Genomic DNA, 22,080 nt, shown 5'->3' on the forward strand with positions numbered 1-22,080 from the left:
AGGTCAAGAGATCGAGACCATCCTGGTCAACATGGTGAAACCCTGTCTCTACTAAAAATACAAAAAATTAGCTGGGCATGGTGGCGCATGCCTGTAGTCCCAGCTACTCAGGAGGCTGAGGCAGGAGAATTGCCTGAACCCAGGTGGCGGAGGTTAGGGGAGCCCAGATCGCGCCCATTGCCCCCCGCCCGGGGAAAAATGAGGGAAACCCCGTCTCTAAAAAAAAAAAAAAAAAAACTTAATGTGTACAGCTCAATGATTTTTTAATATATACATTTATGCAAATACTGGCTACAGCAAGAAACATTTTCAGCATCCAAGCACTCCCTCTTACCATCCCAGGTAATCCACATCCCCAGAATTCTGACTTCCATTACCTTAGACTAAATTGCATCTGTTTTCAAACTTCATGTACATGTAATCCCACTGTCTATAATCTTATACATCTAATTTTTTGCTCACTATTGTGATGTTTGTGCATAATTTGCTCCCAAATCCACACATCTTAATAACTTCATTTCACACCGATGAAGCATAAACACTCCCATGTCTCTGTTATGCTTTCTTCAGGGATGGGTACTTCTCATATGCTCCACCTTTTTAACTTCCTTTCTCCCTCACTAGATTTAACTAAGCTTTCTGCAGCCTCAGACTATGTCTTACTCATCAAGTGCCGACTATCAAGCACTGTGCTATGATACAAGTTTTCAATAAACATTTGTTGAATGAATAAGTTCACTAATGTGAAGAGAACTTTTTACAATTTTTTTTTTTTTTTTTGAGATGGAGTACAGTGGCACAATCTCGGCTCACTGCAACCTTCACCTCCCGGGGTCAAGCAATTCTCCTGCCTCAGCCTTCTAGGTAGCTAGGATTACAGGTACAAGCCACCACGCCTGGCTAATTTCTATATTTTTAGTAGAGACGGCGGGGTTTCACCATGTTGGTCAGGCTAGTCTTGAACTCCTGACTTTGTGATCTGCCTGCCTTGGCCTCCCAAAGTGCTGGGATTACAGGTGTGAGCCACCACATCCAGCCCCCCCCCTTTTTTTTTTCCAACTAAAGACAGGGTCTCACTATGTTGTCCAGGCTAGAATGCAGTTGTTATTCACAGGTATAATCATAGCTCACGGCAGTCTCCAACTACTGGGGTTAAGAGATCCTCCCACCTCAGCCTCCCAATAGTTGAAACTACAGGTGCATACCACCGGCACTGACTTCTACAAATTCCAAAGCTCTAGGACCTCTAGTCATATTTACATAATTCAGAACACATGAAAAAGAAGGCTCCCTGAATTTTGTCATTACAGTTTTAATTCTGCCATCAGAACTGGGAGTCAAATACTTTCAAGAAGGAAATCTTATCAATAAGAAATTAATTTTTTCTTTCTTTTTTTTCTTTTTTTTGGAGACAGGATCTTGCTGTTGACCAGGCTGGAGTGCAGTGGCATGATCAGGGCTTACTGCAACCTCAACTTCCCAGGCTCAAGCAATCCTCCCTGCTCAGCCCCATGCAAAGCTGGAAATACAGGCATGCACCACTATGCTCAGCTAATTTTTTTCACTTTTTGTAGAGATGGGGTCTCACTATGTTGCTCAGTGTCTCACTATGTTGTTCAGGCTGATCTTGAACTCCTGGGCTCAAGCCTCTTCCCACCTCGGCTTCCCAAAGTGCTGGGATTATAGCCATGAATCACTGCATCTGGCCTGTTACTTCTCTTTTTTATTCAAGAGGTTAAGACCAATAAAGCAAGTAAATGTATGAAATAAACCCTGGTCTGCATCGTAATATTAAAGTCCACCTCCAGTACACGGCACAGTGCCCAATACAAAGTAGCCACCTAATTAAAGTGGATAACCTTGAATGGGGATTAATTCTGAAACTACAAGCATTGTATGAAAGAGGCCCCTTTCTATTTTCATATTTCTGAGAACATATTAAAAGCACCTACCTGATTTATCAATAATGGCATCAATCTCTTCAATCACATCAAAATAGGCCTCATTGTTGGTGTATTTCACCCCAGTCCGTCGCCAAGGCACCACTGACAGCTGCCCAGTGGGAAGTTGGTCACCCACATTGGTGCTTCCTGAGACAATATTACTGTATTTTAACACCAATTTGACTCTAGAAACCACAGAACACTTCCCTAGATGTTTCTATGCTCCCACTATTCATGTGCTTAATTGAATAATTTTTCAAACAAAAGATGAGAGTTTTCCCAACTTCCATATAGGGCAACTTAGTCTATTTTTAAAACCCCTTGTTGTCATCTGGTCTGCCTCTTCAAGCAGAATAAAGGTTTAAGAAAAAGTTACCTGAGAAACAGATATCATATTTTGGTTTTGAAAGTAACCTGAACTTAGTATCTCTGATTCCACAATAGCTTTCAGCTTAAATAATGTATTGGCTTTCAGTAGAGTTGGTAATCTACATATTGATATAAAAATTTCATGGGTAAAAATAGTATTTGAGCCTGAGGTAGGTTCTTAGGTACATTTATGGTAGGTATTAAAATGTATATATCAATAGGATCTGTCTCATTCTTAAGCTCCAATACTGAAACTCAGGAAAACACAAATTTGATCTTTCTCTGTCTTTAAGAATTAGAGACCAATTTCTTCACTTGTTTTTTTCCTTTACGGGCATAAAATTTTAAAAAAATTCAAAAGGTTTTATAGTGACATAATAAAATACATTAGTTTGAATTATATTTCCTTCTTCCATTACCTGGATTATTTTACTTTTTTTCTCTCTTTAAAAAATTTTTTTTTTTTTTTAAATCGCACCAGAGTGGTGTGATCTCAGCTCACTACAACCTCTGCCTCCCAGGTTCAAGCAATTCTCCTACCTCAGCCTCCCGAGTAGCTGGGACTACAGGCACACGCTGCCACACTTGGATAATTTTTGTATTTTTAGTAGAGAAGGGGTTTCACCATGTTGGCCAGGCTGGTCTTGAACTCCTGACCTTGTGATCCAACCGCCTCAACCTCCCAAAGTGCTGGGATTACAGGTGTGAGCTACCACACCTGACTAAAAAAATCATTTTAAGAGATAGGGTCTTCCTATGTTGCCCATGCTGGAGTGCAGTGATTACTCACAGGCACAGTCATAACTCACTGCAGCCTAGATCTTCTGGGCTCAGGTGATCCTCCCGCCTTAGCCTCCAGAGTAGCAGGGACCACAGGCATGTGCCACTATGTGTGGCTAAGTTCTGTATTTTTTATAAAGACAGGGTTTCACCATGTTACCCAGGTTGGTTTCAAACTCCTGTGCTCGAGTGATCCTCCTGTCTTGGCCTCTCAAAGTGCTGGGATTACAGGTGTGAGGCAAAGTGTCAGGCCCATTTTGGCTTTTCAAAAGTGGTTCTCAGATTCCCCTTTTCTAGATTAAAGTGAGATACAGGCTTAACTAACTTCATAATATTCATAAATGATTCAGGTATTAACAAAGTTTTTAAGGCTTAAAATAAACTCAGAATATTGAAGAAACCACCAAATTTGTCTTCTTAAAAAGAGGAACTAAGTATTCAAATGTATCATCAAGATATAATAATCAAAGCAGTCTACGGAAAAGGCAGGAAAGCCTAACAACAGACCAAGAATCCATAATGACAGGACAAGACAGAAATGTCACTCTAAAACAGGGAAAAGGGATAATTATACAATGGTGCTAGAAAAACTATTTTGAAGAAATAAACATTATTGTATATCAAGATAATTTTTTTTTCTTTTTTTTGAGATGGAGTTTCGCTCTTATTGCCCAGGGCAGAGTGCAACAGTGTGATCTCGGCTCAGTGCAACCTTCGCCTCCCAGGTTCAAGCAATTCCCCTGCCTCAGCTTCCCAAGTAGCTGAGATTATAGGCGCCTGCCACTATGCCCGGCTAATTTTTGTATTTTTAGTATAGAGACAGGGTTTGGCCAGGCTGATCCTGACCTCAGGTGATCTGCCTGCCTTGGCCTCCCAAAGTGCTGGGATTATAGGCGTGAGTCCCTGTGCCTGGTCACCAAGATAATTTTCAAATGGATTAAAGAATTAAATCCAAAAATAAAATAATAAACAAACTAGAAGATAAGTTTTTTAAAAAGGATTTACCCTTTTCTGATCAAAAAGAAATTCTATTTTGTCTAATAATTATAAAGTTTGTTTGTGTTTAACTCCTTAACCTAGCTGGAATTTATTTTGTGCATACTGTGAAGTGGGGGGACTTAATTTTTTCCATATTGAAGCTGACTGTCCCAGTATAATATAGTTAACAACTGCCCCTGGTCCACTGATTTGATAAATGACCACATCTATCTATGCCAAATTCCTATAAAAGCAAGGGTCTGTTTCTGGACTATTTTATCCCAATAATCTAACTGTCTGTTACTGGACAAATACCAAAGTTTTAAAACTACCCAAATTTGGCCAGGTGCAATGGCTCATGCCTGTAATCCCAGGACTTTGGGAGGCCAAGGTGGGTGGCTCATGAGGTCAGGAGTTCGAGACCAACCTGACCAGCATGGTGAAACCACATCTCTACTACAAACAGAAAAATTAGCTACGCATGGTGGTGAGCAACTGTAATCCCAGCTACTCAGGAGGCTGAAGCAAGATAATCGCTTCAACGCGGGAGGCAGAGGTTGCAGTGAGCTGAGATTATGCCACTGCACTCCAGCCTGGGTGACAGAGCAAGACTTCCCCTCAAAAAAAAAAAAAAAAAACAAACAAAAAACAAAAAAAAAACACTACTCAAACTTCATACAAGTTGAGTAATTTTATGTGAAATGTTCAGGACCAGAAGTGTTTCAAATTTTGGATTGTTTTAAATTTTGGAATATTTGGATTATACCAGTTAAGCATTCCAAATCCAAAAATCTGAAATCCTCCAATGAGTATTACCTTTGAGTGTCATGTCACTGCTCAAAAAGCTTTGGATTGTAAGAGCATTCCGGATTTTGGATTTGGGATGTTCAACCTGAAATATATCTTGTATCTGGCAGGACACATTTTTTCTCTTTTTAAAAAAATTATTTTCAAAACTCTCTTGGCTCTTGTAGTATGTGTCCTGCATGAGTATTTGTCTTGTGTACTATATAAACTTGTCTTGATATTTGACAGGGCAAATCCTCCCAACAACACTTTTGTAATTTTTTTTCAAAACTGTCCCAGCTATGGCAATATTTATACTTTTTTAAAGGTATTTTTCAATCAGTTTGTAAAATTCCATGAAAATGCTTATTTATGCATTAAACAAGACCCAAAATGTAAAACCTTAATGAAACAGAATGAGCAAAAAATCTACAATGAGCAAAATTAATGCACTAGGACACCTGGGATCCCCAAAGACAAACACTCAAAACAATGTGCAACACTGGACTAAGCCACTCAGGCTGCAGGATGGCTGCTCTCTATCGGTCTCCCCCTCCGCCATACCTGTGATGGTGTTGACGACCGTTCGAAGGATAGTGGGAGGCTTTATGAGTTCTTTAAGAATGTTCGACTCAGTAGCCAACGGAAAACCATTGTCAAGCATCTCTTCCAATACCTCATAAACTACAACCACATTGTCTTTGATTACTGGCTCTGAACAGACTCCAAAATAATCCTGATGGAGACAGAATACACACATTTATCACTCAGATACTGTAAAATAAATAAATAAATAAATAAATAAAAGAATGTGCCTACAGAGAATGAAGATCTGGCCTGTCCATGTGTTTTTGGGGTACTCTTCTACAGTGAGGGAATGCAGCATAACCACCGTCCTCTTAGGCAGTCTGTTTGGTGGAGAGCACTAGACTGGTTTTTGGTACTACTGTCATTACTACAAACAAGGGGAACTTACTTAATCTCTTGGGTTAATTTCCTTAACTTGGTGAAATATACAGAATACAAAATTGAATCTTATTATATGTGCTTATGAACAAGAATTTGTAAGAATTATACAAAATAATACTTGATATAACAAAGAAGAGTCCATAAAAATCTTTACCCCTACTGCTGTGCTATTTCTTAACATTCATGCAGTGGATAAGAGTTGAGAGAGCAAAAAAACGAAATGAGAGAGACAAGCTAGCACACCTGAAAATTCCTTTCGCTCATCCTTAAGATGCTAGGATTCTAAGAACACTATCCTTTTATTTAAAAAGCTAACTTTAGATGCTAAATTATCTGGATTGTGGGAAACGCGCTGGATTTCAAACCAGAAGACCTGGATTATAATTTTGTCATTTGTTAGATTAAGTCATGTTAACCAATTTCTATCTTGATTCTTTAATGGTATAATCAGGGTAACACCACTTGAGGCACAGGGCTGTAAGAACTAGGCATGACTAATTAAGCACTAACGCTCATGAATGTACTTTGTAAACTATAAAGCACTACAAAATGGAATGCATGATAATTATTTAGAAAGAAATGTTTGTGGCCATTCAATGTTCCTTCTAGCAATGTCAGTATGTCTTTTACAGGGCCTCTGAAAAGGTCATGAAACCCTCTTGAACTCACAGAATGAAGGAAAATTTACCCCTTTTAAGAAAGTCCATTCCATTCACGAACAGCTCTGATTATTCCAAAGTTCATTCTTTTGCTAAACTGAAATTTGTTTCCCAGCTGCTTTACAAAGCAAGTGTACGTAACCGCCCTGTAATTATTTGAAAACTACGAGTTTTCACTTCAGTTTTTTCTTCTTAGGGCCACACTTCCAAGACACTTCCACGATTCATGGTAAGGTATGGTTTCCGGGTTGTTTTACCATCTTTCCATTTCTTTGACATCCAAAATTGAACAGACTCTACTAGAGTCTAAATTACATTAGATAACATCATTTATCCATGAGATTCCAACACCTGGGTCACCTAAGAGTTAGGAATGTATTCCTAAAACAAAAATATTTTCTCTTTATAAGAGGAAAATTCTCATTTTGAATGAGAATTTAAAAGAAGAAAAAGTCACACATTTCCTTCCCAAGAGTGATTTAATTTTTAAAAATAAAACACTTCACCAGGGTTTATAAACCAGGCATCATGTGAACTAAGCAGCTGGAAAGGCACCTCACAATATGAACAAGTGCTGCAGCCGGCGGGGCTGCAATTCTCTAGTGGAGCCGCTCCTGTCACATTCAGGTCCTGGAAAAATCATTGGAGAGGACGCACGTCGGAGAATACATGAGAATCAAGATATGTCCATTGACTTTTAACAACTGCTTCAAAAATGACAAGCTCTGAAGTCTCAGACTTCCAAATTAGCAATTTTACTTTGTGTTCCCAAATTCCTCTGTGGTTTCAACTAGATCAAACAACTCTTCTCACTTCCTGTCTTGTAATAAGTTACATAATATTAGTGTGGCCATCTGAAGCAGCTGTCAGTTTCACCAGTGGGACTGTTAATCTTAGAATGGGTAAAGTATCACATGTGGAAATCATAAAAAGGCCCAGTTAAAATGGTTTAGGATCACAGTTCCTGGGTTCTTCTGGTTCTTCCACATACCAGGGCTTATCATACTTAAGTTTTCACTGTGCAAAGGGGCCAGTATGCTACATAAGAACTGAAATTCCAGAATACCAGTACTCTCAGACAGTATTTGCAGGGAAAAACATAAAACCTATTTTAATTCTCTTGGGAAGGGAAGTTGTTCTAGATGTGGTGCAGATATGAGTAACAGAGAAAGGACTCTTTGACTTGCTTTTTAACTTTTATCATAATGTGTGGGTCCTCAGTCTTGTCTCCAATTCCACAATTCCAGTATTCATATGACTCATTCCAGACCTCATATGACACAGCCATTAAACCAAAGGGCCCTTGCTTCTCATTTGAGTTATGCAAATAGCCACAACAGTCAGAAGCTGAGTGGTTCTCCTGGGAGAGGGTTCTTCTGTGTGAATCAGAGTTGGTGCCATCTAAACTCCTGTGTTGCAAGTGGTGGTATCAGTCCCGGTATCACTGACCTCCCTTAGACACCGCTCCCTAAGTTCTTAAAATCTATTCCTGAAGAAAAAGCTTAAAATGAAAACTGTGCCTCATAAAACAGCTCATTAAATTTTTACGGGCACATGATGTTTGCAAGGAGAGCTCATCAGTAGCACTCTCGTGCCATTAAGAACCAACTCAAACCTGAGAAGCAGTGTAGGTTCATGAATTACCCCTGCCTGGGACAGTTAAATTAAGCATTCCTTAGCTTTTTCTTTTCTATAACTTTACACAATCACTTTCTGATACAACTCAAAGCAACACAGGTAACAATGGTTAGCATCAAGACCACCAGGCAAAAACAATCTAAACTCCAATTTATGAGCAAAAAGTAGAACCTGAAGCAGAAAGGCTATATAAAGGCATCGCAAATAGGATGGCTTTCCCATGCAACAGGTTCAAAAACATTCCAATTGTTATTTTGTATGCAGCCAATTCAATAAACAGAAACCAGAATCTTATTAGATGGGAGAGGAAGTAATACCAGAATTTTGAATTTTTTTTTTAAGTTTCTTTTTTGAGAGAGTCTTGCTCCGTCGCCCAGGCCGAAGTGCGGTGGCGCGATCTCGGTTCACTGCAACCGCCACCACCTGGGTTCAAGCAATTCTCCTGCCTCAGCCTCCTGAGTAGCTGGAATTACAAGCACAGGCTTGTTTTAGTAGAGACGGGGTTTCATCATGTTGGCCGTGCTGGTATCGAACTCCTGACCTTGTGATCCCCTCGCCTCAGCCTCCCAAAATGCTGGGATTACAGGCATGAGCGACCGCACCCAGCCAGATTTTTTGTTTTTCTTAATGGAGGCATTATATAATGGAAACAGGACTATAAAGACACTTCACAGTTTACATATATGAACTTTTCCACATTCACAAACCTGAAATGTGTCCACCACTCGGTGAAGAAACTCAATGACAAACAGAGGGGGGACCTCCGTCTGGATAACAGCTACAAAAAAGATCTTGTGGCGGTAAACATTTAAGAGATAGTGGTGAGGGGTAGGGATAACTGGAGGTACATTTTCTGCCTCAGTAGCTCTCTCTTGAGCCTCAAAAAAGTAATCACAAACAGAACGGCTGACCACGCTTTTCCAGTGTTTCTCCAGGAAAATGTCTCCAGAGGAGTTGATCAAGAAAAGACTATGGATCATGGTGGCGGCTGTCAGCGACAGAAGAAAGCCTTTTTCAGTCTGAAAGCCTCAGGATGTAAATTTCAACTCTAAAAACAAAAGTAGCAATATTCAGTTCCATTCGGCCAAAACACCCTCCCCATCTTTCCCAACAGTCCAAGACTTACCCATCTTTCAAGACCAGGCCCAATCTTCCCCTCCTGCATGAGTATGAAGATAGCCCTCCCTTGAATTCCAAAGGATAATGATCAGCCATCTGTCAATCATATACTCCCAGTTATCTTTACTATCGCCCGAATTGCATCCATTTAAAATTCTACTTAATCTTTGGGTGCCTACTGAGCCGAACTGCAAGCTCCTTAAAGAAAAGGACCGTGCCTCATGTTTTGTGTTGCCTTACTGCAACATAATTAGTGTTCTTTGAAGATGGCTTCGAAGAACACTGAATTTGATGTTATGTTTTGGCCACAGCTCACACATAAACAAGAAATATGCAGATTAATACGACAGCCACTAGCCAAATGGGACCAGGGAGAACTTGAAAGATGGCTGGTACGAACTGAGATGTGCTGTAAGTGTAAGACACACGAGACATTTGGAAGGCTTTGTATGAAAAAAAAGAATTTCAAACATGAATAATTTAATATTGATTATATGCTGTAATATTTGGGATATACTAGGTTAAACCAAATATATTAAAATGAATTTAACCTGTTTTATTATTTTAAGGTAGTTTCCAGAACATGGACCATTATAAATGTGATTCTCTATTTCTGCCGGACAGAACTGGTCCTTGGGGGTCTTTAATTCATCCAATCCGACCCATTCTCTGAGCACTCCTTAAGCACTTCTTAATGCAGAAAGACATTGGGGGCCTTTAAAAAGATCCCTCTGGGTTCCCGGCTGTGATCCCAGCGCTTGCGGAGGCCTCTACCCGCAGATCGATGGAGCCCAGGAGTTTGAGATCAGCCTAAGAAATACAGCGAGACCCCACCTCGATAAAAAGAGATTCCCCTGGGGACAGACACCCCAAGTCCCTCCGGCGGCTGCCTATCTCCGGTGCCAGTCGCCAGGATGTGACCATTCCGCGAACCGGCGCCGGTGGTCAAAACGCAGAGGCCTGCGGTGCCCAGCGCTCCGGGGCGAGCTCAATACCTCTGCTGGGAGGAGACAGCTGCAGGAAGGGATAGCCGGGCAGCGGACGGTACAAGGGAGAAGCGGCGGCCCAGGCCGGCGGTCCCTGCGCTGGCCCTAGCCCACGGCGGGCGGCGACTGAGGCCCAGGGGCGAGGGCAGGCAGGGGCCGGGCTGAAAGGGCGCGCGCGTTCCGAGGTACAAGCGCCTAGGCGCCCGGCCGCGGCAGCGAGCGCACGTGCGCTGTCATGGCAACAGTGTCCCCTCCTCCCGCCGCCGCGGCGCCTGGGCGGACCCCCTCACCGAGCCCTGAACCCGGCCCCTCACCTCTCCCCGCCGCGTCCCGCAGCCCTGAGAAGCCGCCAGCATCCGGAGACCCCGTCCCCGCCCCGCGCAACTCCGCCCGGACCATCGCGCGCCCCGGTCCCCGCGCCCACCCCCACCCCCGCCCCAGGCCGGGGGTCGACCGCACGCCTCACCAAGCCTAGCTGCCAGCAGCGCCCAACGCTCCTAGGCGCGGACAGGCCCCGTCCCGCCCACCGCGCGCGCTGAGACAGCCGCTCGCCCGCTGATTGGCCGGCCCGAGGGCTATGCGACCGCTCGGCCCACGAGCCCCTCCTGAAGGCCGCTGATTGGGCGACCGGGAACCGCTCCTCCCCCTCTGATTGATCGCTGTTGGCGGCTCTCCGTGTTATCGGGCTCGAGGCCCCCGATTGGCCCTGTTGAGGCACCAGTCATCTCCGATTGGTGCAGCTCTACAGCCTCGAGCCCTGATTGAAGGTCGAGGACAGTGCGAGGCGTTCGCCCCCAGTCGTCCAGTCACAAAGGGCTGGGGAGGCCGCGGCTGCGGAGTGCGCCTGGAGGGGGCGCTAGAGTGTGTGCCGGGGAGGGGCGGCTTGCGGCCAAGAGTTGCTGACAGCGCCTAGCGGATATTAAATCCTGAGGGTGGCGGCTACCCTCCACTCCATGGGCGTCTTTGGGAAGGGCGGCCTTCTCTGCTGTGTACCGGGCCCTGGGTCAAGTCGGCGATACTGGAAGTGGCGCCAGTGGCGCCGAGCCCTGGACCCCGACTCTGGCGAGGCCGCGGCAGGGCGCCCACCCTCCGGAATCTCAGTTCCCAGCCGGGGAGTGCGGGGCTGGGCGGGCCTCTCCACCTCTTTGGAGACCCCAGTCAGGACTTGGATACGCTTTTGAGTGGTCTCAGTCGTCGTGATCCACGAAGGTGTGGAGTGGCAATCAGGACCAGGGGCCGCCCCCGTGACGCTAGCAGTCAGGCCCGGATGCGGTGAGGCGTCGCCGTCCTTGGACCCGGCGGTGGGCGCTGGTGACAGTGGCGACCTCGCCGATGAGGGGTTCTCCTTCCCTGGCTTTAGTTTTCACTTTGGTGAAATTGAGTGTGGGTGGCCTCTCCCTCCACCACAAGCCCTTTGTTGAGGTGGTCCGGGTGGTTCTCTCCGCGCTTGGTAAGGGCGGATAAGTTGACTGATTTTGAAGTAAAGAGAAAAGCCAGAAGCAAAATGGCAAAATGATGTGACGCTGGGTGGACTTAGGGACGCTGGTGCCAGAGGACTTGGCTTGAACCTGCTCCAACACTTACAACCTCGGCGACCTTGAGAAGGAACTTTACCTCTTGCTTACTTCTCAAATAAGGACGCGAATAGTACCTCCTTCCTCCTAGAGTTGTGTGATTTGAAAAGTACTAGCAATGGTTATGCTCTAAAGGAACAGCGTGGGATACTATAACACGTGGTAATGTGTGTCAAAGGTGAGGAAATGCAGTCGCTGCTGTGAGCGTTTCTCATTCATTCCCTGAATTAACATTTGCCGAAAACCCCCACGTATCGTCCTGTGCTGGATGCTGGAGATGCTGCAATGACTGCTGTCACAGGCACTGTCCCTGTAGTTACAGGGCCCAGCAAGAAAGACAAATGAGAAAAAAATATATATTAAGCAAAAAAAAAAAAAAAAAAAGACAAATGAGAAGCAAGGGATTCTCAATGCAGTGTAATGAATAAGCAATGCTTAGTGGGTGGGAGGTGTGCTGTAGAGATGGCTGACCTCAAGTAAGGGAAGACCCTCTACCTTGAAACCTGAAAATGAGACTGGATCCCTCAAATGCAGGGATAGATGGACAGAGAAAAGAGTACACATGGAAGGCTCTGGAGATGAGCAAGTTAAGCAGCTGAACTGGAACGGGAGGAAGAGTGCAGGGAGATGAGGCTGAAAAGCTAAATAGGAGCCAGGTGGTTATGAACCTTGGGATTGTTAATATTTATAAAACACTGCGTGCCATACACTTTTATAAGTACCATTCCATAAATATTTAGTTAGCCCTCCCATGTGCCAGGCACTGTTCTAGTACTTGGATACATAACAAGAATAAACAAAAGACAAAATCCTTTGGGGCCAGGGGAGGTGGCTCATGCCTGTAATCCCAACACTTTGGGGGGCTCACATGGGCGGATCACTTGAGGTCAGGAGTTCAAGACCAGCCTGGCCAACATGATGAAATCCCATCTCTACTAAAATTAAAAAATTAGCCAGGCATGATGGCACATGCCTGTGGTCCCAGTTACTCAGGATGCTGAGACAGGATTGTTGCTTGAACCCAGGAGGCTGAGGTTGCAGTGAGCTAAGATTGCCCCACTACACTCCAGCCTGGGCGACAGAGAGACTCTGTCTCAAAAAAAAAAAAAAAAAGACAAAAATTCCTGTCCTAGTGAAGCTTATATTCTAGTGGGGAAAGACACATAATAATCAATAAACATAAGTAAACAGTAGGTTAGAAGATGGCACGTGCAATGAAAAAAGGAACTATCAGGAATGTTATGGGATTGGAGGGCAAGTTACAGATTTAAGAAAGTAGTGAGAATAAGCCTCATTGAGAAGAGAGATTAGCACAGTGACTTGAAGAAGACAAAAGAGTTAACTACGGGGAGATCTCGGGGAAGAGCATTCTAGCAAAGGGAACAGGCATGGCAAAGTCGGTGAGGCCAGAATGCTCCTGGGGAGCTCCCAGAGCAGGAAGGGTAACAGTGTGGCTGGAGTGAAATGGGCACAGGGTAAAGGAGGAGACAAGGTTACAGGGTGGGTGGTCTGATCACACAGGGCTTGAAAGCTCTTTTAAAGATTCTGGTTGTAAAAGGGAGAGCCCATGGAGGGTTTGAACAAAGGAGTGAAAGGATCAAATTTATCAGTCGTCTGGGTTGAGAAGACTGTGGAAGGAGACCAGTGAGGAGGCTGCTGCAGTGACCCAGGTGAGAGGTGATGGAGCTCAGGCCAGGCTGTGGCCACGGAGGTGGTGAGGAGGAGGTGGACTGTGCATGTAGTCTCCAGGAGGAGCCAGCTGGATTTCCAGATGGGTGGGATGTGGGGAGTGAGAACAAGAGAGCAGGGAGGGCCACTGAGCTTCACCATGAAGAAGGATAGTTTCATCAACTGGACTAGAAAGACTGTGGGTAGGCCAGGCATGGTGGCTCACACCTGTAATCCCAGCACTTTGGGAGGCTGAGGCAGATGGATCACCTCAGGTCAGGAGTTTGAAACTAGTCTGGCCAACATGGTAAAACGCTGTCTCTACTAAAAATACAAAAATTAGCCAGCTGTAGTGGTAGGCGCCTGTATTCCCACCTACTCAGGAGGCTGAGGCAAAAGAATTGCTTGCACCTGGGAAGCAGAAGTTGCAGTGATCTGAGATTTTACCACTGCACTCTAGCCCGAGCAATAGAGCGAGAGACTGAGTCAAGAAGAGAGAGAGAGGCCGGGCGCGGTGGCTCACGCCTGTAATCCAAGCACTTTGGAGGCCAAGGTGGGCGGATCACCTGAGGTCGGGAGTTCAAGACCAGACTGACCAACATGGTGAAACCCCATCTTAAAAATAAAATAAATAAATAAATAATAAAAAGAGAGAGAGACAGAAAGGGAAGAGAAAGAGAGAGAAAGACAGACTATGGGTAAGTCAGGTTGGAAGGGAGAAAACTTGGAAAAAAAAGAAGAAAGAGAAAGGAAGGAAGGAAAAGAAAGACTATGGGTAGGGCAGGTTGGAAGGGAGAAAACTCAGAAGTTTGGTTTTGGACATGTTAAGTTCATTATATGTGTTAGTCCATTTTGCATTGCTATAAAGCAGGGGTTTCCAATCTTTCGGCTTCCCTGGACCTCACTGGAAGAAGAATTATCTTGGGCCACACATAAAATACACTAACACTAGCAATAGCTAAAAAAAAAAAAAAAAAAAAAAAGCAATCACAAAGCAATGCAGCCCATGGGCCTCAGGCTATAAAGGAAGACCTGTCACTCGGTGATTTATAATATAAAGAAAAGAGGTTTATTTGGCTCATGGTTATGTACACTATGCAAGGGTGACACCAGCATCTGCCCGACTTCTGGTGAGGCCTCAAGAAGCTTTTACTCATGGCTGAAGGTGAAAGGGGAGCAGGCAGTCACATGGTGAAAACAGGAGCGAGCAAGAGAGAGGAGGTGCCAGGCTCCTTTAAGCAACCAGCTTTCTCATAACCCAGCAGGGCAAGAACTCACTCATTACCATGGGGATCACTTGAGGTGATTCACGATTCATGAGGGAAGCCATTCATGAGGGATCCACCCCCATGACATCTTCTACTAAACCCACCTCCAAAACTGGGGATCACATTTCCACATGAGATTTGGAGGGGACAAACATCCAAACTATATCAGTATATCTGTGAGCTCCATTAGCTATCTAAGTGGAGATGTTGGGAAGGCAGCTGGATGTATGAGCCCAGAATTCAGGAGAATAGGCTGGGCTTGAGATGTAAATTTGGGTGTTTTCAGCATATGGGTATTTAAAGTAGTAGGACCTGTTGAGATCACTGAGGGAAAGAGCATTGAGAAAGAAGAGAACCAGATTCCAGGGACACTCCAATTTTAAGAGTTCACATAAGAGAGGAGGATCCGGAATCATTTAATCCCCCCAACTACTCCTAAGACGAATTATTGTTGTAATCCCCTTTTTGTAGGTGAGGAAGCTACACAGACTGCTTAAATAACCTGCACAAGGTCAAACAGCAACGCTGTGATTCAAGGACGTCAGAAGATCTGAGCAGAATGTCTTTGATTCCACACCTCCTACCTCTCATCCCAGGAACCCATTGAAGAAATGTGAAGCAGAGAGTGTCACGCTTTCAGATTTCCATTTCAGAAAGACCATGTTTGCAGGACGGACTGCAGCAGGCTGAGCCTGGAAGCCGGGAGGTCATTTAGACAATTGCAGCAATCCCTAGGAGAGAACTAGTGACTGGAGCCATGAGGCATGGATTAGAGAGAAGTGGACACCTTCCAGAGAAGATAAGGATTAGGGATTGATGGAATATGAGTGGTGAGGCAGACTAGGTTTCTGATTCGGGCAACGATGTGGATGGAAGCATCATGTGTTGAGTTGGGGATCACTGGAAGAGAGGCCCCTTGAGGGGAGGGTGCATGAATTCAGTCATCGCAGTGCCCAGGGGCATGAACCAAGTTGACACGCAAGTATTTGTTGAATTGGATCAAGTAACATCGAATTTGGGAGCTCTTATAATACTTTCCCATGACTTTAAGAGAGGCCACAGGAAATCATTGACAAATGATAAGTCAGTCTATTTTGTGCATAAAAATCTCTAGGGAAAGATTTTCTAAAGCTGCCACTGACAGACCATTCTGATGTTCAACAGCTCTCACTGCTGAGAAATTTTTCTGCCATAAAAAGTCAGTCCAGCTATCAGGGTTCACTGGGAATCATTTAATTTATTAATTAATTTATTTATTTATATTTAATTTTTGATCCAAGACAAGAGAGGCCTTGCCCACCCAGAAAGACATCTCCAACATCACCACTGTGGCTTTGCCGCTTTCTCCCTGTTCACACGCATGGTCTCCTTGCAGCACACCTCACTACCGGTCATGTGCTAAGGTGACGGAGCGCCTTCTCCCCATGCCTCCTTCTCACAGAGCCCTCTACCTGGCACATGTTTGCCTTTTACTCATCCTATTTTGGAAATTCAATCCAGCCCGCAAGGCCCAGCCATATGTTTCCTCCTCCACAAAGTCTGTTGGAAGCTTCATGCTCCCACACTGGGAGTAATGTTTCCTCCTCTGTGATCAAAGAGCATTTCCTGGCTCTTTCATGTAACCTACAGAGCGGACGCACTCTGCCATGCATCAGCGTGTGCATCTGCTGACCAAAATTGGATTATAAGCTCTTTGGGGGAACCACAGTGTGTGTCTCACAATGTTTAGTGAATAGTCACCTATTAAACTAACAGTGATGGAATGCTTACAACCTCCTGGACACTGCAGGTACAAAGACCTGGTACTCTATGTTACTTCAAGGAGCATACAATCAAGTGTGGGGGAGTCTTAAAGAACAGACAGTTCCCCTTATTGAAACCAGGCTGGGCGTGGTGCCTCACACCTGTAATCCCAGCACTTTGGGAGACAGAGGCCGGTGGATCACCCGAAGTCAAGAGTTCAAGACCAGCCTAGCTAACATGGTGAAACCTTGTCTCTACTAAAAATACAAAACAAATTAGCTGGATGTAGTGGCACGTACCTGTAGTCCCAGCTACGTGGGGAGGCTGAGGCAGGAGAATCGCTTGAACCCAGGAGGCAGAGGTTGCAGTGGGCCAAGATCACGCCACTGCACTGCAGCCTGGGTGATGGGGAGACACCATCTCAAAAAAAAAAAAAAAATCAAAACTAGCTTCTTTAAGCCTGGTCATGAAAGGAGGCTGTCCATGTAGAGAGGAGAGACTGTACATGACACCCTACTCTAGAAAGAGACCCATCTTCCCCTTACTGGTTTTGGGACAGTCAGTATCCCTTTAACTCTTCAATGGCATTTAGACACACTATTTTTTTGTTCACTTAATTTCCCATAGCAGAGCAGAGACCAGGATAGACATTTATCCAAAGTTTGTCTAAAGACAAAGATAGGTTGGGTGCGGTGGCTCACACCTGTAATCCCAGTACTTTGGAAGGCCGAGGCGGGCAGATCACCTGAGGTCAGGAGCTCAAGACCAGCTTGGTCAACATGGTAAAACCCTGTTTCTACTAAAAATACAAAAATTAGCCGGGCAGTGGCGGTTGCCTATAATCCCAGCTATTGGAGAGGCTGAGGCATGAGAATCACTTGAACCCGGGAGGCAGAGGTTTCAGTGAGTCAAGATTGTGTCACTGCACTCTAGCCTGGGCGATAGAGCGAAATCAGTCTCACAAAAAAAAAAAAAAAAAAGATAACAGAAGGGAAGTGAGCAGAAAGAGTAACATGCAACTAAAAATGTAGCTCACAAATGTGATCAATCTGGGCATCTTAGATGTCTCTATGGGATGCACACCTGCTTCCAGGGGGCAAAGGTGCTGTGTACCTCCTCTCATGCAGGATCCCTGGCAAGTCATCTCAAGTTTCTGAAATCCATACCCTGTCGGACAAGGAGACAGCAGCTTCCCTCTCCTGGTGGCCTCAGGCTGGCCTCCTGGTTCCAGTCTCCCGAGGGACATAATTATTGCACCAAATGCTCCCTTCCCCAGATGATTAACCACAAGAATATCCAATCATGAGGCCACACTCTCGCCTCAGGGGCATGGCATTACTCTGTGGCTTGTTAGACACTCTGCCATTCCTTCTCTACTTCTGCCTAGATGGCTTCATGAGTGTAATACTTTTTTAATAATGACAGCTCTCCATGTATCTCCAAACTCAACTGTTTTCCCCAGCTTAGTAAACAATGCCACCATCCTTCCAGCTACTCAGACCCATGAGTCATCAAGTCCTCCATTACCCTCAGCCCCTCATGTAATCAGAAGCACACCCTGTGGGTTCTATCTTGAAGGTACATCAGGAATTCAGGCTCTCTCCAATGCAACATCATCACGCTAGTTCAGGCCACCATCACCAGCTACCTGAAAGATGATAACCGCTGCCGTACTGGTCTCCCATTTCTACTCTTGCCCTTCTAATCTTTTCTATACAGCAGTAAAAGTGAGCTTTTAAAACTGTAAACAGTTATGTGCAGCTTGGAACCCTTCCATGCATTCCCATGGCATTAAATCAAAAATGCCTTTACGACTTCTTTTTTTTTTTTTTTCCTTGGTGACAGGGTCTCACTGTGTTGCCCAGGCTGGAGTGCAGTGGTGTGATCATAGCTCATTGCAGCCTTGAACTCCTGGACTCCTGGACTCCCGCCTCAGCCTCCTGAGTAGCTGGGACTACAAGCACACCACCACACCCAACTACCTTCACCTCTTATCTGTCCTCTTGAGCTCTCTGGTTGAATCTCTTGCCACACTCCTTGACCCCTGTCCACCACTCCCAGCTCAGGGCCTAGAATGTGCTCTTTCCTCTGCTTACAAGCTCCTGTTCTTCCTTTAAGTCTTTCTTTGTGGTACCTTCTCAGGGAATCTTCCATTAGCACCTTGTCTAAATCTACCCCCATCTTCCTCTTCCACTGCCACCCTAAGTATTCTGTCTATATTCTTTATAATACTCATCACAGCTTGTAATTACTGTGTTTATTCCTCTGTGGTCTGTTCTTCGTTGTCACTCTTCCCCACTAGAGTACGTGCCCCTGAGGGCAGGCACTGTGTCTGTTCTGCTCACCTTTGTATCCATTGCATAGTACAATGTCTGGCACCCAGGAGATTTCAATAAATGTTTGTTTCCCTGTGAAAAGCAGTTTGGGGATCTCTCAAAGAACTTAAAATAGTACTACCATTCAACCCAGCAACATCATTACTGGGCATATACCCAAGGGAAATTAAATTGTTCTACCAAAAAGACACATGAACTCGTGTGTTTGTCACTGTGCTATTCACAATAGCACAGACATGGAATCATCCCAGGTGCCCATCAATGGTGGACTGGATAAAGAAAAGGCGGTACATATACACCGTGGAATACTGTGTAGCCATAAAACAGAGTGAAATCATGTGCTTTGTAGCAACATGGCTGCAGCTGGAGGCCATTATCCTAAGCAAGTTAATGCAGAAACAGAAAAGCAAATACTGCATGTTTTCACTTGTAAGTGGGAGCTAAACATTAGGTACACACAGACACAAAGATGGTAACAATAAACACTGGGATCCCAAAAGCGGGGGTAAGGGAGGAAGTCAAGGGTCAAAAAACTACATATTGGGTACTATGCTCACTACTTGGCCAAAGGGATCAGTAAAGTCTCAGGATCATGCAATATACTCATGCAACAAAACTGCACATGTATCCCTGAATCTAAAATTTTAAATAAACTAATGTTTGTGGCTTACATGAACTGTTCTGATCACCTTCCACTCATTTGTTGGTGAAGAAAGGGGATACCCGCCCTAAAAAGTCCAAGATAGCTGAACGCATGACCCCTGGCCCTGGACAGATGAGACCTACAGCAGTTTATTCACAGTGTAAACTCAAAGCTGGAGAAGGAGGACATTGCATGCTATGAAGGGACCATGGGGGCTGCATTATGGAATATAGCAAACCCCCAGAAAAGCAACCTTGGTAGTGTCAAGAGGGCAAGATTGCCCTTGGTTCCCATTGGATCATGTGATTGGTTTGTTAGAATAATTTCACAGGCTGATGGGAAGGTGGAGGTCATTAGGTTGAGAACTGCATGGGTGCAGCTTGTCCAGCTGATAGGAGAATTAGCCAGGCATGTCTGGTGAGAGTAGGGGAATTCACAAGCCTTTGGGTCCTGTGATCCTCAAGGATGTCAAGGTAGCACTTGACAGTTTAGGTCTTACCATCCATGGATCTATCATAGCATCTGGACAAAAGACATACACATACAGTAGTCAGAGGCAGGGGGTATGGGGAAGATACTATATTATTACAAGACTAAGTAAATAAATTGTTATACTATAGTCCTGTGATTTGTATGTACAGGCTACTAGACGAGTAGCTAGTGTAAGTTTTCCTTTAAAAAAAAAAAAAAGAATTTCTATTCCTACCTTTTTTTTTTTTTTTCTGAGACATGGTCTCTGTCACCCAGGCTAGAATGCAGTGGCGTGATCTTGGCTCTGCAGCCTTCACCTCCCAGGCTTAAGTGATCCTCCCACCTCATCCTCCCAAGCAGCTGGGGACTACAGGTGTGTGGTCACCACGCCCGGCTAATTTTTCTGTTTTTTGTAGAGACAGGGTTTCACAACATTGCCCAGTCCGGTCTCAAACTGGACTCAAGCAATTTGCCTGCCTTGGCCTCCCAAATTGCTAGGGTTGCAGGCATGAGCCACTGTGCCAGGCCCCATAATCCTCCTTTATTCTTGTCCTAAATGGGGGTCCATGGGGAATCATGCTTAGCTGCATATAACAGAAAAGTCAGATAACACTGGCTTAAACCAGATAGGTGATTATTTTTCTCTTCACATCATGAGAAGTCAAGAAGTTCAGAAATCCAGAGCTGGAATGGCTGTTTCCATCATCGACTCAGGCATCTCTTAGCTTGTCACTCCACTCTTCCTGGAGGTGGAGCTTTCATTCTCATGTGTACAACATTGTTGCTGTGGCTCCAAGCATCAAGCTATATTCCAGGCAGAAAGGAGAAAGGATGAAGAGCAAATGGGCATGAGCCAATTTGAGTGGCTCCCGCTAAGGAGCTTTTCCTGAATCCCACTGGCACTGTATTGTTTAGATAATAGTATGCTAAAAGAGGTCCTGGGATTGTTCTTAGCCGGGCACATTACTGCCCTGACTCCCACTTCCAAAATGGATTCTGAAGGACGACAAGAGCATGGATATCCAACAGGCGACTAACAGGCTGTCCATAGCCAGGGGGAGTGAACAGTGTGATTACAATCAATGAATAGACTGAATATTTTAAATAAGGTCTGGAATTGAAGAGCTTAGGTAAGGCGGACTGGAAAATAGAAAGGCTCCACAAGATCACCTTTACTTAAAAAAATTTTTTTTTTTTTAAATTTTGAGACAGGGTCTTGTTCTGCTGCCAAGGCTGGCCTTGAGCTGCTGGTCTCAAGCAATCCTCCTGCCTCCGCCTCCTGAGTTGGGATTACAGGCACAAGCCACAGTACTCAGCTTTTTATTTACCCTTGTTAGAAGATAACACAGACACATGTCCATTGTGTAAATAAGGTGCGTATGTGATGCCATGGTAAGGGTCATGTCTGAAAGCATCGTGGGGATGACAAGCAATCGCAGGGTCATCGCTACAAACTGGCAGTGTGACCTTGGGCAACTTACCTAGGGAGGTCCTTTGGTCTCTGGGTCTTAAAATGAGAGGACTGAACTAAATTATCTCTAAGATCTTTCTCAACTCTAAATTTCTATTACAACGATGGTCATTTTTGTTTTAGATAGGGTCTGGCTCTGTTGCCCAGGCTGAAAGTACAGTGGCGCCATCTCTGCTCACTGCAACCTCTGCCTCCTTCACTCAAACCATCCTCCAACCTCAGCCTCCAGAGTAGCTGGGACCAAGGCATGTGCCACCATGCCTGGCTAATTTTTTTTTTTTTTTGAGTTAGGGGTTTCACCATATTGCCCAGGCTGGTCCTGAACTCTTGGGCTCAAAGGATCTTCCGATGTCAGCTTCCTAAAGTGGTGGGATTACAGGCATGAACCACCACACCTGGCCAATTTTTTTTTAATTCAGTGAAATATTTTAGACAAATGAAAGGTTTCATAGAAAGCAGACGAAGAACTGAGTGAGACAGAACATACCTACCTGCATTCTCAACTACTCAGGAAACTGAGGCAAGTGGATCAGTTGAGCCCAGGAGTTCAAGACCATTCTGAGCAATATAGCAAGACTCTGTCTCTGAAAACAAAACCAACCAACCAACAAACAAAAAACAATCAAGCAGGGGGCCCCAGAGGATGCAGGAAGAGAATTCAGTAGCAATGTCTACTTGG

The 22,080-nt window shown here is 44.7% G+C and overlaps 1 protein-coding gene across 2 annotated transcripts in view; it reads right to left on the reverse strand.

Moving 5' to 3' along the window:
• AP3M2 (adaptor related protein complex 3 subunit mu 2) overlaps nucleotides 1-10,799 on the reverse strand; it is an 18,546-nt gene extending 7,747 nt beyond the window's left edge. The window contains exons 1-4 of one of the 2 annotated variants that reach the window (XM_032288083.1): nucleotides 10,694-10,799; nucleotides 8,830-9,170; nucleotides 5,421-5,592; nucleotides 1,953-2,090 (exon numbers count right to left, since the gene is read on the reverse strand). In XM_032288083.1, the coding sequence (XP_032143974.1) occupies nucleotides 1,953-2,090; nucleotides 5,421-5,592; nucleotides 8,830-9,102 (583 nt within the window). In that variant the 5' untranslated portion in view covers nucleotides 9,103-9,170; nucleotides 10,694-10,799. Of the gene's footprint in view, nucleotides 1-1,952; nucleotides 2,091-5,420; nucleotides 5,593-8,829; nucleotides 9,171-10,541; nucleotides 10,630-10,693 lie in introns of those variants that run through there. The other variant, XM_032288084.1, reaches the window with a different exon arrangement.
• Between the last annotated feature and the right edge of the window lie 11,281 nt (nucleotides 10,800-22,080).

This window comes from Sapajus apella, unplaced genomic scaffold, assembly GCF_009761245.1.
Source record: "Sapajus apella isolate SASKATOON/1434 unplaced genomic scaffold, GSC_monkey_1.0 scaffold21, whole genome shotgun sequence".
NCBI classification, from domain to species: Eukaryota; Metazoa; Chordata; class Mammalia; order Primates; family Cebidae; genus Sapajus; species Sapajus apella.